At 37.7% G+C, this 19627-nt stretch overlaps 1 protein-coding gene across 1 annotated transcript; it reads right to left on the bottom strand.

Annotated features, from left to right (window-relative positions):
• Positions 1-1469: 1469 nt before the first annotated feature.
• On the bottom strand, positions 1470-8257 carry LOC131228712 (tropinone reductase-like 3). Its single transcript, XM_058224560.1, has 7 exons — positions 8076-8257; positions 7692-7808; positions 5876-6010; positions 5675-5800; positions 4124-4225; positions 3627-3865; positions 1470-1588 (listed from the first exon to the last, which is right to left on the bottom strand). Exons 1-6 carry the CDS (start codon positions 8205-8207, stop codon positions 3716-3718), a joined length of 762 nt encoding a protein of 253 aa, XP_058080543.1. The 5' UTR covers positions 8208-8257; the 3' UTR covers positions 1470-1588; positions 3627-3715.
• Positions 8258-19627: the final 11370 nt, after the last annotated feature.

The raw sequence follows: 19627 nt of genomic DNA, 5'->3' as shown, positions 1-19627 counted from the left end.
GCATCACCTTGCATCGGAAACAGAATAGTACCATCGGTGAATTGGAGGAGAGACTTGAAACTTCACATTTTCCATCTTGAACCTGGAAATGAGACCACTAAATGCCCCTCTTTCCAACATCTTACCAAGCACTTCTACTGTAACCACGAACGAAAGTGGTGAAAATGGATTCCCCTGCCAGAGATCTCTCAAAGAATTTTAGAAGACCTATTGACCAAAATTGAGAAATTGGTCGACTGGATATGCTCTTAAATCTACCTCCTCCATTTCAGCTTGCATCCTAATCATTCCAACATTTAATCAAGAAAACCCAATCCACAAGGTTGCATACTCTCTTTCAAGCTTGCATATAGTAATCTTTTTTCCTTACATGTGGTGGGAATCAATGCATTCATGAGCAACTAAAGCCCTTACCAACAACATGTCTTCCTACTACAAATGCATCTTACTCTTTAGAGATGATGTTAGCTAGAACCACCCGAAATCTTAATGCCACGATATTTGCTAAGATTTCATAAGAACTCCATATAAACTTATAGCTATGATTATTTATTTATTTATTTTTATAAAGACAATTCATTTGAGATCTTACATCCAAATTTTGTCTTCCATTGATACTAAAATATTCTTATTAATTAATTATTAAATATCAAGTCAATTCCTCAGGACAACCTCAAGTTGAGTGTACAGGTGTTTGAACTATGCACAGAAGCATGACCGGCAGAACCAGATTCACTATCACTTGAAGGAGGCAGACAACAAATGCAATCACCACCGACGATCTGGATTTGGAGTTCACCACCACACATTAACTCCTATGGTTGATGTTGGTTTTGTCATACTCTTCCAAGATTTGTCTTTGTAAGGGTCAAGTGCCAACCCCTTAAAATTGGAAGCGGATTGCGTACTGAGTAACTCAGTATGGAGATCGTACTGAGTAAACTCTGTGGGGTCCACCATGATTTACATATTTTATCTACTCCGTCCATCCATTTTAACAGATAATTTTATGGCATGATCCCAAAAATGAAATATATCTAAATCTCAAGTGGACCTCACCACGGGAAACGGTGTGAATTAAAATTCTACCGTTGAAAATTTCTTGAGGCCCACAGAAGTTTTAGATCAAGCTAATATTTGTGTTTTCCCTTCATCCATGTCTGTGTGATCTTATGAACAGGTTGGATGACAAATAAATATCACCGTGGGCCCTGGAAAGTTTTCAACGGTGGAAGTCATTATTCTCACTCTTTCCTTTGGTGTGGTCCACTTGAGCATTGGACATACTCCTATTTTGGACTTAACCACTAAAATGATCTGGAAAAACGGATGGACAGCGTGGATAACCCACATACATTTATAGTAGGCCCAACTGAGTTTACTCAGTACGATAAAAGAGTCTCAGTGCGCAATCCTATTCCCTTAAAATTAGTAGAGAGGGGTGCACATTTTGGAATGAGAAGGAGCAATGATTGGAAGGAAAATTATTAAAATTACTAAAATATATTTTACACACCATAAGGGTGCCGCATTTTCCAGTTTGTTGAGTTTGACTTTTATATATATATATATATATATGAAAATGGTACTATGCGGTTTAGCGCATGAAACCTTAATATAAGGTCCAGACGTGTTTTGTCTTCCACCGCTTCGATGAAAAATTTGAAAACTACACCGTGGGCGCTAAGTAATTGATATTTATCAGTTTAAGTATTCATTTGGCCTACTAAGGCTCGTACGGATTGGGATGCGAGCAAATCAGGGAGCTGTCATCAAGTTTTATGGTTCCTACCATGATATATATATGTTACATAAACACAGTCTATTCTTTTAGAGAGATCATTTTAGGTCACGAGCCTAATAAAAACTGCATATTCAAGCTCAAATTAACCCTATCAAAGAGAATGATGCCCACCGTTGAAACCTTCTTAAGGTCCACCGTGATGTTTATTTGTTATCCAACATGTTTGCAATGTTACATAGACTCGGATGAAAGGTCAAAACAGATATAAGCTTGGTCCAAAATTTTTGTGGCCCCCAAAAAGCTCTCAACGATAGGCATTCAATCCCCACTACTTTTTATGTTGTGGCCCACTTTAACTTTGGATCTGCCTCATTTTTGGGCTAATGCCCCAAAATAATCTCTCCAAATGGGTGGACAGTGTGGATATAACACTAAGATCATGGTGGGGCCCACAGAACTTGGTGATGGCAACACAGCAGGGGCACTGGGCGCACAGACGGGATTTCCTTCCAGAGCCTTTAACAATAAGTTTTTTGTGTTGGCTTTTTGTGTGGAGCATAGGTGAGATTTAGCATAATGTTTATGATAAATTCATTCTGTTCATCTGTTTTATGAGATCATTTTAGGACATGTGACCAAAAACGAGCAGGATTCAAGACTCAAATGGGCCACAAGAGAGAAAACAATGGGGATTGAACAACCACCCTTGAAACATTCCTATGGTCACAAAAAGTTTGTATCAAGTCAAGTTTTTTGTGTTCTTAGCTCATCCCAGTGGTTACATTGCAAACAGCTTGAAATATCATATAGACATCAAAATGAAGTATTCTATATCCACATTGCCCATCCATTTTTATATATCATTTTAAGACATGAATCCGAAACTATAGTAGATCCAATTCTCAGGTGGTCCATGTCACAGGAAACAGTAGTGATTGACAATCAATGGGTCACATAAGTCTTGATCATTCTAATATTTTTTTTCACCTCATCCAATTTTATATGACCTTATCAACAGTTTGGATGAAAAATAAGCATTATGTATACATTATTATTGGCTTAGGAAGTTTTTAATGGTAAAGCATTCAATCACCACTGTTTCTGATAATATGGTCCACCCGCTCTTTAGATCTTCATCATTTTGGGGCTCATGTAATAAAATGATCTTCTAAAACAGATGGACGGCATGGATATAGAACAGAAAGATAAAGTTGAGCCTCACTAAATTTGCTTCCGTCCACTTTGGAAGCGGAATGGCTGGTGTGCCACAACCACTGATCTTGGTAGTGTGTTACCCTTACCAAGTTTTGTGAGCCATACCATGATGCGAGTGTTAAATCCACACCGTCCATTCTAGGCATTAGCCTTAAAATTAGATAGATTCAAATCTGAAGTGGACCACAACATAGAAAGCAGTGGGGATTGAATGCTTATCATTGAGAAATTTTTGGGGCCCACAAAAGTTTTGGATCAGGCTGATGTTTGATTTAACCCTTTTTAACGATACGTGTGACATTATGAACAGGTTGGATGGAAAAAACAAAAAACATCATGGTGGGCCCTCAGAATGTTTCAATGGTGGGCATCATTGTCTCACAACTTTCTCTAATGTGGTTAATTTAAGTTGTGGATCTACCTAAGGTTTTGGGCTCATGTCCTAAAATGATCTTTCCAAATGGATAGACGGTATAGATACAACACATACATCTTGGTGGAGCTCACGGATCTTGGTAACGGTATCATACATTTGCCTTTTTCTAAAGCACTCAGAACGGTGAAATATAAGACCCGTCTCGACCTTATATTAAGGTTTCAGCGCTCGACCGCATGGTACCATTTCCCATATATATATATATATATATATATATATATATATATAGACACACACATACATATACAATGAAGATAGTGGATGGTCATTATTTACAATCTTCGTGACCTTCCAACTAAAATAGGAAACAAAGAAACATTTTAGAGTCTTGAAGCAATCCCTCCTGCCACCACCAGAGTTTCTCCTGTTATGTAAGCAGCATCATCAGATGCCAGAAAGGCAACAGCTGCTGCCATATCCCCTGCAGTCCCCAGCCTCTTGAGTAAAGTTCTCTCCTCGATTGCATTCCTCTGAGCAACATCCCATTTGAAATTTTCAGTAAATTATAGTTTTCTAAAACTTGCTTCATGACTCAAAACACCTCTTGTTTTAGACCCATACTCTTAAAGATGATTCCAGCCCCAAAAGTAGACACATAACAGAGAGATTTCTAAAACTTGCTGCTTGACTCAAAACCCCTCTTGTTTCAGAAGGCCCTTAGTCTTGAAGAAAATTCAAGTCCCAAAAGCAAGACACCTAACACACACACAGTGCAATAGATTACTTACAACAACTTCATTTCTTGAGAGGAAATTAGCAAAGTGGGTGGGAACGAATCCAGGAGCAACACAATTTACTCGGGTTTTTGGGCTCATCTCAGTTGCAAGAGCCTGTAAACAAACACGGTAAGCAATCTTTCCAAGGGGTCAAAAAAAGAAAAAGAAAAAAAAGAGACATTCATACAAGAGAATTGATCATGAACTTCTATTGCCAAAAGAGCATCACAATTTGTACAAGAGGATAAGATCATGAACTTTGCAGCCAAAAGTACAGCACAGTTTGTGATTTTTTCTTCTAAAATTTCCTATTTTTTAATTTTAATTTTTTTGTAATAATCCTAAACATATCTAGTAAGAGTCCCGACTCACCCTATTTTAGATGAGTCATATTGGTTTCCACAATCTGACTTGATTTAAGACCCAAGCAAGTTGGGGATCAATGTGGTCATTCCCAATGGACCATTATCACAATCGTACTGGAAGGCCATTCATACAAAATCAAAATGCTATCCATGACGTGGACCGTTACACCACCATAAACATGTTTCAAATTATAAATGAATGCATATTTGGATTATTTAGAATATTCGGGATTTAATGGATATTTTTCCATAATTTTTTTACCTTAATTTTTTTGGCACCGTTATACACCCCGTATCGGCCGATACGGGGCGTATCCGTATTGGTAACGGTGTGCACCGTTACGCCTACCGATACCGCAATGGAACACCTTGCCACACCCACACACACCCCATGGCCACCTGAACCCATGACCTCAATGTTGAAACACATACTGTCTGCCACTGAACCATGAGTAGGGACCCATGGTTCATCTTACAACATTGCCAGCTTTTCAGTGAGTCATCTTCTTCTGCATTGCCCATTTGCCTTTTATTTATTTATTTATTTTTCAGTATAAGTTGTATTGCCTATATATTAGATGAGTTTCAAGTTTCTTCATTGACCTCTCATTTCACATGGAGTCCGTGATTGCCTACTTATATTACAGGTCTAATAGATGTTGGTTTTGCAAGCCTGTAATCATCGGGCCTAAATCTCTAGCAAACATTCCCATGAAAAAACCTAGGGAGTTTGGAAAGAACGATGCAACGCACTTCCTGGAGATGCAGCTACAACTAAGGTATTAAAAAACCGTCACACAACTGCCGTAACAGTAAAAGTGAGACCCATTATGCCATACGGCCAGCTGTTACAGGAGGCCATAATGGCTGTTTTGAGCCGTACCATGATGGTCATATGGCCAGCCGTTACAGTTACTGAATACCTTGGCCGTTACAGTTACCAAATACCTTGGCTAGAAGCTTCCCGCTCCACCTGAGGTTTACACATATCACATTGACAAGGAAGCCAACGATACTGCAGCTTCATTTAGTTAGAGTTGGAATCACCAGAGTGCCTCTAATGCTTGGAGTGGAGATTCTAAATCTAACCACCAAATTGCTCTGGTAGTTCTTTTTGCACTACACATTTTAGTACATATTCTCTCTTTAATCAGTATAAAGGTCCACATCACGCATAAACACAGGTTCAAGAAAGCACCTTGGTAAGCCCGAGAAGAGCTGTTTTGGTGACTCCATACATGGCCATCGATGCTGGTGGTTGGTATGCTGCTATCGAGGAAATAAAAACAACTGATGATCCCTCCCGCAAGTGCGGGGCAGCAGCCTGCGATGGCAATGTGGTGAGAATCCTTCAGGCAAAATATCATTCAACTTTGACACGAACTTGTTCGAATCATACCTGCAAGAGTAGGATAGAGGTCTTGACGTTGACTTCCCATAGTTTATCTAAGACGGATTCTTTCATTTTCAAGATGGCATCTGTAGTTGGATTCACAGCCGCATTGCACACAATTACATCTATATGCCCATATTTCTGCAATATGCAAAATATCAAGATATTTTTTATTTTTATTTTTCCTTTCGACATTACGGAAACAATCAAAGGGCGCATTGTAAACCATAAATCATGAGCCAAATAGACAACTAAAATACACTCATCCATGAACATCGCCTTGACCCAATTATATATACAACATTAGAGGCTCCATGATGAGGACATCAGACCCTTCAAAGTTTATCCAAGATGAAGGCGACCGACGAATACATCTTTATGGCTTGAAGATGGTTCTTGGCACAACTAATGAGGATTTTGAAAACCTTACACGTGTCCCTAGATTAATTAAAGGCCCCACATTAGGAGGACACACGTGTAGGATGAGTTAGAAGACTGATCTATTATGCATGATTTTATTTTATTTTTCTTTTGTTATAGGGGTAGTTTAGTCATCTTCTTTTAAACTCAAATTTTATAAATAGGGTGCTTTCTACCCTAAACCTAATAATGTTTTTTAATGAAAGCTTAGTACCTCCCTGCCCCTTTCTCTTTGTGGTAAGTTCTTCTATTCCCTTGATCTCTTCTCTTCTTCCAAATTCTATTTCTAGCCCTCCAACCTTTTTCTTCTCTTTCTATGCCTAATAATTTTTTGATTGCTATTGACCCTGAAAATCTAAGAATTGATCCCAACCCTCTCTCAGATTTTCCAACTGTCCCTATTTCAGAAATCCTTTGATTTCCTGGACTAGAGAAGCTGCATTGATTGTTGGATTGAAACCATGCAAGATCGGAAGGTCCTATCCCTCACTAGATCCAATCCACGCATGATTTGAATATGGTATCGCAAGATTGTGATGATGGTTTGCAACCATTGCATGTTTCCTCTATTATTATCTTTACTACGATGTGGAATGTGAATATTTCAATTGATTTGCTTAGTTTATTTTGCTAGATAATTTCTGTGCTCACACATGCATTCTAGTTTAGACCGTCCTGCATTACTCCTAATACTGTACAAGTGGGGCCCATGGTTCAAAGATGCAGAATGATGATCTAGTGAGCCCCACCCGCCTATGATGGGTGGAAATAACAAACAAACAAAAAATCCCTAGATTTTCAAGATCCCTGTAGAATGATGATCTAGTGAGCCCCACCCCCTTTTGGATTTTCCTTCGAATGTGGACTAATAGCGTAATTTTCCTTCACTTCTGATTTTCAAGACCACCAAATTGGAGGTTTAAATTGTCCGACGGGGGACATTTATTATCTTTCCGCCATGGCCCTATCAGATCAACGGTCCAGATCAAAAAGTCCCACCCCACTGTACAAACCAAGGACTCAAAGGAAGCATATAATTCTCAAAGGGCCTGTTTGGATGCACTAACAAATTGAATTGAGTTATTTATGGTCCAGTGGAATTTATAATAATAATAATAATAATAAACTGCAATTTCTTTGTTTAACATTGAGATTGATGTTTGGGCACCAAATTGCGATTACGTTTACTTTCAAAATTGTAGTGGAAACGGCATATGAATTCAATCCTAGGGATACTTCCTTACAACAAATACAAGGAAAAGGTATTGGATTTTTTGCCATTCTCCTCTCGACTAAACTGAATACTTCTCATTCCAAACGCAGAAGAAACAGTTCCGACTACAAATCTACATTCTTATTGATATTCCGATCAAGAACAAAGGGAATCTTCAATGCCATTTACCTGTAAGGTCTTTTCGATGAGATTCTTCCTCTGCTCCGCGTTTGACACGTGGCAGACGACCCCAATGGTGTCGATCCCTTGAGAACTGAGCTTGCCAACAGCCTCATCGACGTTCTTCTGCAAATCAGAGGAACTAGAGCCTGAGAGAGAGAGAGAGAGAGAGAGAGAGAGAGAGAGAGAGAGAGAGAGAGACGATAATATCGCGAAATTTTCGCCAAAAGATTTTTAAATATATAGCGAGATTAAATCGGAATATAGTAAAAAGCTCTCTCTTTTTTTTTGTTTGCAAGATTTTCCCGATAATGTCCCGAGAAAAACCTCTGAAAATTAAAAATCTCCCGAGAAATTGCCGATAACGATATTTGTCACTATGAGAAAGAGAACCTGCTTGCGAGAGGAGATAACAACGGAAGCGCCTTCCGATCCGATACGCTCGGCAATGCCGAAACCGATACCTTGCGTAGATGCTGTTACGATCGCTACCTTCCCTTCAAATCTCTTCCCTTTCACCTTCATCTCTCTCTCTCTCTCTCTCTCTCTCTCTCCCTCTCTCTGCTTCTTCTCGGTTCTCAGAGGTCTCCGTCTCTCTCTCTCTCTAGTCTCTGGAGAGCTGCTGCTTTCTGACAGATAAGACCCAAACGCGTCTAAATCTCGATTTCTAGTGGAGTAATTTCGAATACCTCCCCTATTTTTTCTGAAATTGTAAATACCTCCTCTCAATTTTGGATTTTATGGGGCTAGTACTGGTCACATGTGGGGACTGGGGTCCACTAAGGCGTTCACGGAATCCAAACCGTCCATAAGATTCATCAGCTCAGAAACTCTCCACAGCCCAAAACTCATAATCATCAGATGGGCCATAGCACAGGAACATATTTTGAGAGGGAACCCCACCGCTATTGAGTAGCGTGTGGGACCCGCTGTTTTCTTCATATATATAATCATGGCTGTTCAGACCTTAATCCAGTCCTTATGAAGGCTCATGACAAGATTCAACCAGTTTTGCGACTTGGGTGGGCCCCTGTCGAATTCAAGGGTGGGTATTTCCTCACCCCTCTTTCACATTTCATTGTTTTACCCGGGTTTACACTCATTTTTAGAGTATCCACTTGAACCAATGAAATGCCGCCACGTGTTGATACCATGACAATTCATGTTGGATCAAATCTTACTCAAATATGAAGAATATTTTTATTGTGTCTCGTTTGATGTCACTTACTAAAGGTAAAATAGTGCAAAGTCATAAAACCTTACTCGAATATGAAGAATATTTTTATTGTGTCTCATTTGATGTCACTTACTAAAGGTAAAATAGTGCAAAGTCATATAGGTCCTTTGATAAAACACTATACTTAATGACACCCAACCTTAATATATGTATCACATATAATTGGGCCTGTGCTTGAAAAGGCTTGAAAAAACTCGCAGAGAGAAATATTACCACAAATTCAAATATGTTGAGCAAGGTCATCTCACACGGTCCTTTCAAAATGAACATCCTCTTATAGAGGATGAGTGATGCCGTGGTGATCGATTATGAAGATTTGAGAAGTGGGTCATTATCAAATCATATTGGAGTGATTGATTTGATTCCAATGGCAACAAGTCTGATCTCGTAAAAACAATGGATCTCTGATTCTCTGTAGTCGTATTGGCAAGATATTTAGAAATGGTTTCTAACTTCTAAAGATTACTTTAATAATGCTAGAATGATATAAAAAAACAACCGAGTGTTGTAATTGCCAAAGATATTGGATTAGTAACAAAACCTACGAGAATTTGACCACCTATCAAAGCTGTAAAAGCAGAACGAGATCAGGAGTTGCAGGCCTATGCCTGATATAATCAATCTACACAATGCAACTCTGCTTTTATCTTAGTTTTAGTTCATATACATTTGTCTAGTTACATTACAAAACATATGAGGTTTAGGTTAGCTTAGATCACTAAGCATTAGTAGGCCCAATAGTAATATAGATATTCACGACCTATTGTCATTGTATTCCTGATGAACAAAGTTCTTACCTGAAAAATTAAACTTGGTTGCATTTTGTTGACCATCCGTGTTGATTGTTTGCCCACGTAAACAATTGCATGTATTTATTTATCTTAAGTTTATTTTGTTATACTAAGCATCAAATATACATTAATAAAATTAGCATTTTTAACATTTAATTTTTAAATCCATTAATCTTTGTTCTGTTAATAACTACAAAGCTCACAACTATTGGTGGAAAAAAAAAAAGAAAAATCTAAATTCCTTAAATGTATGGCAAAAATATTTGATTCGGAAGGACTAACCCACTCTTTTAAAATCACATTAGCTTTGTAACCATCAATGATTGAAAGAACAGTTCATCTCACGAGTTCAATCTTAATTGATCTATCTCAACATAGGCATTAACATTCAAATTACATAATTTATGGATGATAGGTCTTTCAGGAGCCAGTTAGGTGATAGACAGGTTGGATGTTGTGGAAGTGCATCACATGGGCCCCATTGTGATATATGTGTATTACATAGTTGCCGTCCATCCATTTCGAAAGCTCAGTTTAGGGCATGGTCCCAAAAATGAAGCAGAGGTGGACCACACCATAGAAAATAGTATCCATGATTATGTGAAATCCAATTTGTTCATAAGGTCACAAAGACCTGGATGAAAGATGTTTATCTGAAATCCAATTTGTTCATAAGTTCACACAGACCTGGATGAAAGGACCACACAAATATCATCTTGATCCAAAACTTCTGTGACCCACGATAAGTTTTTAATGGTCATTCACCACTGGTTACTGTGGTGTGGTCCACCTGAGATTGCATCTGCTTTATTTTTGAAACAAAACCATAACATGAGCTGTTAAAACGGATGAAAGGCTCGGATGTAAGGAACATAAATCACAGGGATCCACCGAAGTTGCGTCCCTAAATGGAATACCAAGATATTAGGCCGATCTAACCATAGATTAGTTTACATTTTAGGTCATTGAATATTTTGGCAGAGATAACCTTATGGACGGATTGGATGCCATTTATACATAGCAGTGGGCCCCACATGAGGGTAAAACGTATTACATAGATGAGGGTATTTTTGTCATTTGGTGCGTATTCTTGGAGGCATGAGGTATTGCAATAATCCAAACCAAAGGAGTGGTTTTTACTATTTTTAGAACATAGAAGGGAGGTGTTTATGATTATTAATTTCTACAGAGATTCTCATACTGATAACGACATCTACGCAAATGGGAGAGGATTAAGTGCTAACCTGGCCTCACTGAAGACGGTGCGATCTTAACCGTAGGGCTAACCTTGATGTATGTATTGTATATCCATACCGTCCATCCGTTTTTGCAACTCATTTTAGGACATGAATCCAAATTCACAGGGGATCTAAATCTCAAGGGGACCATACCATAGGAAATACTAGTAATTGAATGCTCACCATTGAAAACTTCCTAGGGCACACAGTAATGTTTATCTGCCATCTAAACTCTTGATAAGGTCACTCAGACATGGACGAAGAGAAAGAACAAATATCAGCTTGATCCAAAACTTTTAGAAATCACAGGAAGTTTTTAATAATCAGTTGCCTTTGTTTCCTGTATGATCCAAAACTTTCAGAGACCACCTATATGATGAGTTGACCCACCTGAATTTTGTTCATATGATCATCCTAGTGGGACCCACTGTTTTCAACGGTCAGATGTGATATAGGAAGTGGCACGTTGGCAGGGAAGTTGGATCGCATGATAAGTTAGCATGCAGCCGCTTGTATCGATGAGTGACTGAGAAATGATACGGTACTCCTAGTTGCATCAGGACACTCGGATGGTCCAATCCATCGATATAGACCGTCCAGTTCATCAAAGATATCACCTAGTACTACAGGAAAAAAAATTAAGTCGACATGATGATTCTAACCATCAGATCAATAGCCTCTAAAATGAATGGTCAAGATTGTTTATATAAAATAAGTCCGATCAAATTAATCTGAGCCATCCATTAGTTGGGTCCATCATTGATTTCTTGTAGTTGTAAAGGATCTTTCTTTTCAAGCAATCCTAATCATCTAATCCATGGCTTGGTCAGAAAAAATAAAAATAAAAACCCAAAAAAATAAAAATCCTAATTAAGAAAAAAAAATGCACCAACAAGCAGCATTTAATGGAGGGAATGCCAAGGAATCAATGGCCAGTATCATCCAATTTTGGAGATTTGGGGGGCCCATGGTAGGTCCGTGATGAGCCTGTCAGATCAATGGCTGGATAAACCTGAGAAGTGAATGCCTGCCGTTGAAAACTTCATGGGGCCACTGAAGTTTTGGATCAAGCTTATATTTTTGTCGTCCCTTCATTTAGGTATCGGTGACCTTATGAACGGGTTGGATGATAAATAAACATGGGTTTCAATGGTGGATATCATTATCTCCGTTTTTTCTTGTGGTGTGGTCCACTTGAGCTTTGGATATACTTCAATTTCGAGATTGTTTCCTAAAATATGCTGATAAAACAGATAGACGGCGTGGATGAGATACAAACATCACCCGTGGGTGCCACAGTTTACTAAGTACGCTACATAGGCTATAGCCCGCTGAGTTCCTCGGAACGCAATCACCTCTCCATGTCAATATTGTATAGATATTGTAGGGATATTTTTTTTTTTTTTAACTATTATATACCTTAAGTTTTGTAGGAGTGCTCAAATAACATTATTTTTCAAAATATTATTTTTCTACATATGCATCCACTCTATTTTTCTTAAATGAAATTATTTTTAAGTATTTTTTTAAATTTATGTATAATTGTACTTTTTCTTGTCATTAGTTTCTAACAAACTCTTACATGTACATTTTTTTTTCTATTAACTGTTTTTTCTTTTAAAAAAATAAAATTTCTTAAGCATGTCAGAAAAGATAACAGATTAGGTGTGGTCTCGGCCTTAGCCAGGACGGTTCGACCCTTATTGTGGGGCCTACTTTGATGCATGTATTCTATATCCACGCCGTCCATCTATTTTTCTATTTCATTTTAGTCAAAAAAAGAATCCTATCCAATTCCCAACCATGCCATAGGAAACAATGGCGGTTGACCATTAACAACTTATAATGGACTACAAAAGTTTGTACTACAAAAGTTATAGATGAAACTGATATTTGTTTTTTGGTTTCGCCGTCTAGGTTAACGTGACCTTATAAACATGTTAGATGGCAAATAAATATTATGGAAGCATTACAATGGGTCGTATAAAGTTTTTAATGGTTGGATGCTCAATTACTACTTTTTCCTATAGTTCACGTGAGTTTTGGATATGCTACATTTTAAAGCCTATAGCCTAAAATGACTTGACAACATGGATATAAAACAACTACATCAAAGTGGGCCCTTATGATAAGAGGCACATCACCTTAGGTGAAGTTGGGGCTGCATCTAATCTACTCCCTCATAAAACGTCTTTCTCTTCTTTTTTCAAAAAATTCTACATGGATGGGCCTTTGCCAAGAAACAAATAGAATACAAGAAAAGTGATAGTAAAAAATATAAGATTTATAACCGGTTTTGTGTGTTGCTCAATGCTGAAAATGAGAATGAACACGACCTGACGATATCATAAATTTTAAGCCCACTTTTAAACATTCAAATGGTCCAAATGAGATAATTATAAATCCATCTGAAAGTTTATCGAATTACATTTCAAACAAATGCAAGATCACCCCGATTAGACCTATAACGAGGGAGTTATTACCATTTTCGTGGAATCGTGTGATGCTGGAAAGGAGAGCAAATGTAACAATCATGATGGACATTAGGCCCAATTTTGAATGGTCGAATAATGTCCAAATAAGATTATTCTAAAGTCATTTAAAAGTTTATCGAATTATCTTTACAACTAGCACAAGATCATCCTAATCGTAGCTATAACAAGGAAGTTATGGCCATTGAGCTATAACAAGGAAGTTACAACCATTTTCTCACGGCGCCATGCTAGAAAAGAGAGCGAGCTCGCATGATCGCACAAGAGTACTAGATTTCATTCCAACTTTGAAAGGCCATAACTCCCTCATTCCAGGTCCAATCGGGGTGATGTTATGTTCGTTAAAAAAATAATTCCATAAACTTTTAAATGGATTTAGAACCATTTCATTTGGTCACCATTTGAACATCTAAAAGTAAGCCCAAGGCCATTTGAGATCCTTACTCTTGCTCCGGTGGTAGACTCTCAAGAGTTTCAACACCCGGTCAAGGGTTCGAGTATCCATAGGTGGTGAAATCCCACTGCGGCGTGAGCGTGTGGGGGTGTGTGCGTGTGGTATAAAAAAAAGTCATTATGACATTAATTGAGCGAGCTTACAATCGCGCAAGAGTACCGGATTTTGACCTATTGAATTTTGATCCAATTTTGAAATGTCATAACTCCCTCGTTACACGTCTGATCAAAGTGACTTATGCTCGCTGTAAGATAATTTAACGAAATTTTAAATTAATTTAGAATCATCCCATTTGGATACAATTTAACCATCCAAAAGTGGGCCCAAAGTCTATCATGATGTTAGTCATGCGAAAGTACTGGATTTTGACCCAACTTTAAAGGGTTATAACTCCCTCGTTTAAGGTTCGATGGGGGTGATCTTATTTTCATTAAAAAGATAATTCAATGAAATTTCAAATATTTTTGGAATTATCTCATTTGGACACCTTTTGGTTATCTAAAAGTGGGCCCAAAGTCCATTATGATTTTTGTTGTGCCGGCTTGCTCTTGTTTCTAGCATCACACAATCACGCAAAAACGGTCATAACTCCCTCATTATAGCTCCGATTAATGTAATATTATGCTCGTTGGAAAGATACTTCGATAAATTTTTGAATGGATTTTGAATAATTTTATTAGGACACCATTTAAACATCCAAAAAGGGCCCAAAGTCCATCATGACCTTAGTCGTGCTTGCTTTCGTTTCTAGCATGGCACGAAAATTGTCATAACTCTCTCATTACAGCTCCAATCAAGATGATCTTATACTCATTAGAAAGTTAAATCCATGAAAAATTTAAAACATATCATTTGGACACCATTATCCCATCTAAAAGTGGGCCCAAAGTTTATCGTGATGTTACATCATGGTTGACTTTGGGCCCACTTTTGGATGGGCAAATGGTGTCTAAATGAGATGATTCAAAAGTCATTCGAAAGTTTGTTGAATTTTCTTTCCAAAGAGCATAATATCAACCTGATCGGACCTCTAACGAGGGAGTTATTACCGTTTTCACATGATCGTGCGATGCTGGAAAGGAGAGCGAGCATGACAATGATAGACTTTGGACACACTTTTGGATGGTTAAATGGTATTAAAATGAGATGATTCTTAAACCATTTAAAATTTTATCAAATTATCTTTACAACGAGCACATAATTCCTGACCGGAGCTATAACGAGGGAGTAATGACCATTTTTGCACAATCGCACAAAGTTGGAAAAGATGGTGACTTTAGGTCCACTTTTTGATGGGAAAATGGCATCTAAATGAGATTATTGAAAAGTTAATTAAAATTTCGTCAAATTAACTTCCCAACAAGTACAAGATCACCCTAATCAAACCTCTAACGAGGGTGTTATCACCGCTTTCGTGCGAGTACGCGATGTTGGAAAGGAGAGTGAGCACATCTAATATCATGATGGACTTTGGTCCCACTTTTGGATTATTAAATGGTATTCAAATGAGATAATTTCAAATTTATTTGAAATTTTATCGAATTATCTTCCAACGAGTATAAGATCACTACGATCGTAGCTATAACGATAGAGTTATGACTATTTTCTTGCGATCACGCAGTGCTAGTAAAGAAAGCGAGCGCGACTAACGTCATGATAGTTTTGTGGGCTCACTTTTAGATGGTCAAATGGTGTTCAAATGAGATTATTCCAAATCCATTTAAAATTTTATCAAAATATCTTTTCAACAAGCATAAGATCACTTTAATCATAGCTGTAATGAGGAAGTTATAACTGTTTTCGTACGATCGTGCGATACTGAAAATGAGAGCAAGCAAGCGCATCTAATGTCATAATGGACTTCAAGCACACTTTTAAATGGTCAATTGGTGTCCCATGAGATGATTTCAAAAATGATTGAAAGTTTATTGAATTATCTTTTTAACAAGTACAAGATCACCCCGATTAAAATTGGAACGAGGGAGTTATCACCTTTAAAGTTGGGTTAAAATCCAGTACTCTCATGCAAATAATGTCACGATGAAATTTGGGTCCACTTTTGGAAGGTCAAATGGTGTCCAAATGAAATAATTCTAACGCAATTTAAAAGTTCATTGAATTATCTTTCCAACGATCACAAGACCACCATGATCGGACCTGGAATGAGGGAGTGATGACATTTCAAAGTTGTGTCAAAATCCAGTACTTTCACGCATCATGATAGATTTTGCGCCACTTACAGATAGTCAAATGGTGTTCAAATGAGATGATTCAAATTCATTTGAAATTTCATTGAATTTTCTTTCAAATGAGCATAAAATTATCTCGATCAGACCTGAAACGGGGGAGTTATAACCTATCAAAGTTACGTTAAAATCCAGTACTCTTGCACGATCACGCAGGATTACTCTCTTTTCTAACATCGCGCAATCGCACAAAAACATTCATAATTTTCTCGTTACAGCTCTGATTTGGGTGATCTTATACTTGTTGGAAAGATAATTTGATGAAATTTTAAATGAATTTGGAATTATCTTATTTGCACACCATTTAACCACAAAAAGTAGGCCCAAAATCTATCATGACGTTAGTCACACAAGCTCTCCACACCAGCATTGCGTGACCACATGAAAACAGTCATAACTCCATTATCAAAGGTTCGATCAGGGTGATCTTGTGCTTGTACATAATTCGACGAACTTTCAAATAAATTTTGAATAATTCCATTTGGAAACCATTTAATCATTCAAAAATAGGTCCAAAGTCATCGTGTTTACTCTCATTTCTAAATACATGTAATCCCACGAAAGCAGCCATAACTCTCACGTACTTGTTAGAAAGATAATTGGACAAACTTTTAGACGAATTTAGAATTATCTCATTTTGACACCATTTACCCGTTCAAACGTAGGCCTAAATTTTTTTGTCATCAAGTCATGTTTGCTTTCGGTATCGAGTGACCCACAAAAACAATCATAACTCTCTCATTTCTTGTTATATCTTTTCTTTCATTGCACCTGTTTCTTTACAAAAGGCTCACCTATGTGGAATTTTTTGAAGAAAGAAGAAGTCGTTTTCTGAAGAGAGTGTATTAGATGTAAGCTCGACTTTACCTAAGGTGATACTCCTCTTATCATTGGGCCCACCTTGATGTAGTTGTTATATATCTACTCCGTCCATCCATTTTTCCATATCATTTTAAGCCGCGTGCTTAAAAATGAAGTAGATTCAAATCTCATATGGACCATACTATAGGTAATTGTAGTGACTGAACATCACACCATTAAAAACTTCTTATGGCCCACCATAATGTTCCTTTAATGTCTATTTGCCATCCAACTTGTTTATACGGTCACACGAACTTGGATACTAGGAAAAAACAAATATTAGCTTCATCCAAAACTTTTATAGCCCATAATAAATTGTTAATGGTCAATCTCCATTGTTTCCTATGGCATGATCCACTTGAGACTTGATTTGCTTCATTTTTGAGATAATGCCCTAAAATGATATGGAAAAATGAATGGACGACGTGGATATAGAATCATATGGCATGGTCCACCTGAGACTTGGATCTGCTTCATTTTTTTGGATAATGCACGAAAATGATATCCAAAAACAAATGGACTGCGTGGATATAGAATATATGCATCAAAGTGGGCCCCATAATAAGGGTTGGATCATCTTGGGGAGGCCAGAGCTGCACCTATTCTATTCCCTTTTCTGAAATGCATAAAAAACTTTTTTTTAAAAAAAGTTAATAGAAAAATAAAAAATATGCTAAGTATAAGAGTTTGTAAGAAACTAATGACAAAAGAAGAAAGAAGAGGCACCATTAAAATAAAAAAATAAAAAATAAATAAATACAAAAAAGATTTGAAAAATGTACTTGGACATTTTCATCTAGAAAAAATGGAGTTAGTGCATGAACATGTAAAAAATTGAGGGTAGGAGTTTTGTCCAAGTATTGTTGACTTGAGCTTATTTCAGCCTTTGATAGAGTTGTTACTGAGTCAAGTTTTCCTCAAGCCTGAATGAAATTCAACTAGAATGAGTTTCCCGAGTTAATGATCAGAACTATCCAAGAATCTGCGCAATCCAAACTGCTCAAATCTGTGCCAGCATTGTCAATGGGGCATGCTCCAAGAATCAAACTGATCAGATGATGAAATGAAAATTGGCATGACTAGAGGACATTGAATAGAAAATTGGTGACCAGTTCAAATTCAATAATCAAATGTCCATCGATCTGATGTTCGGGATCAATCCAATTAAAGTGACTTTTGGGTTATGCCTCATCCATCGTTAGAGCTGGGGCATTGGACGAAGTCGAATCGGATTCGGCCCAACTCGACCAGGTCCGAGTTCTGCATGGCCTGACCCGAACTCGGTCAGAACCGGGACCGAGTCTGGGTCCTCTGACCCAATCCGATCCTAAACCATGCTGACCTGGACCAATCCGAGTCAGACTCAGTCAGGAAAACCGAGTCGGATCGGGTTTCCCACAGAGAAGAAAAGGAAAAACAAGATCACACCTAAGCAATTCAGACAAAATATGAGAGAGAAAGATAGGTAGAGAGAGAGAGAGAGAGAGAGAGAGAGAGAGAGAGAGAGAGGAAATCAAGACAATTCCAAACCTAAATCTATGGATCGTTGAACTCCAGACAAAAGGACTTCACCCATTTAAAAGAACCCCATGAAAATTGAGAGAAATAAACATCACTCTAGGATTTTGAAGTTCGAACTAGAGCACTGTCTCTCGCATAGAATGGGGAATGGGAAAGGGGAAAAAAAAAGAAGAGAAACTACAAAAAAGAAAGTAAAGACGAAGTTTTGGAAACTGCGAAGTTTTGGAAACTGATGGAGCTCATTTTTCAACTGTTCAAAAAAGAAAGTAAAAACGAAAAAAGAAAGAAGAAAAAAAGGTATCAGAAACTACAAAAATGACAAAAAGAAGATAACAGAAAATTGCAAATACACAAAATCAGAAAAATTACTAGATTCAAATTGCGCTAACTGAAACAGCCAGAAGCGTCTAGGAAACAACAAACAAAATTCCAACTATTTAAAAAATAAAAATAAAAATCAATCCTTAGAAAATCAGGTTTTTCCAAGGGATGTTATGAATACAAAGAGACGCCAAAAAAAAAAAAAAAAAAAAAAAGAGACTTTTTCAATGGATTTTCAGTATTCAAAACAGGTGTTGGGTTCTGGCACCCATCTTATTCTTCTCCAATTACATATTCAGAACAAAGAATCACACCCAAGCAATTCCAAGGCTTACCTGATTGAGGTTCCCTAACATGGATTTTCAGTATTCACACCCGGGCAGTAATCGTCCGTCGTTCGGGTTAGGTTAGGTCATTAGGGTAAGAAAAGAGGGTAAAAAGAGAGTCGCTATAAAAACGGGTAGGGTAAGAAAAGAGAGGAAAGGAAAAGTTATGGTTAAAAAAAAAAAAAATTTTAATTTATACTGCCCGCTCACCCGCTCAGGTCAAGTCTGTTCTGTTCGGGTCTAGCCCTTCGGTTCGAGTATCCAAGTCGGGTCGGTCCGGACAGAGGTCTATCTGGACCCGACCCAAAAAACAAACGGATCTGAACATTCAAACCCGATCAGGCCTGATCTTGGCCGTTGGTTCTGTTCGGAACGGGCCGGATCGGGTCTAATCGGATCGAATCTGGCGGATCGGGTAAGAAATGTCCACCTCTAATCTTGGTCATTGATTCTGTTCG

The sequence above is a fragment of the Magnolia sinica genome, chromosome 16 (assembly GCF_029962835.1).
Source record: "Magnolia sinica isolate HGM2019 chromosome 16, MsV1, whole genome shotgun sequence".
NCBI lineage: Eukaryota > Viridiplantae > Streptophyta > Magnoliopsida > Magnoliales > Magnoliaceae > Magnolia > Magnolia sinica.
Note: the sequence above shows the minus strand (reverse complement) of the source record. Positions and strands in the feature narration are given on the sequence as shown.

Bases quoted from the DNA above. Each gene is read 5' to 3' on its own strand.
- LOC131228712 (XM_058224560.1), bottom strand. From the start codon at position 8,207: ATGAAGGTGAAAGGGAAGAGATTTGAAGGGAAGGTAGCGATCGTAACA. The intron at 6,011-7,691 runs GTAAATGGCATT...TGCATATTGCAG, and splicing joins TCATCGAAAAGACCTTACAG to AAATATGGGCATATAGATGT. The intron at 5,801-5,875 runs GTATGATTCGAA...TTGCCATCGCAG, and splicing joins CCTCTATCCTACTCTTGCAG to GCTGCTGCCCCGCACTTGCG.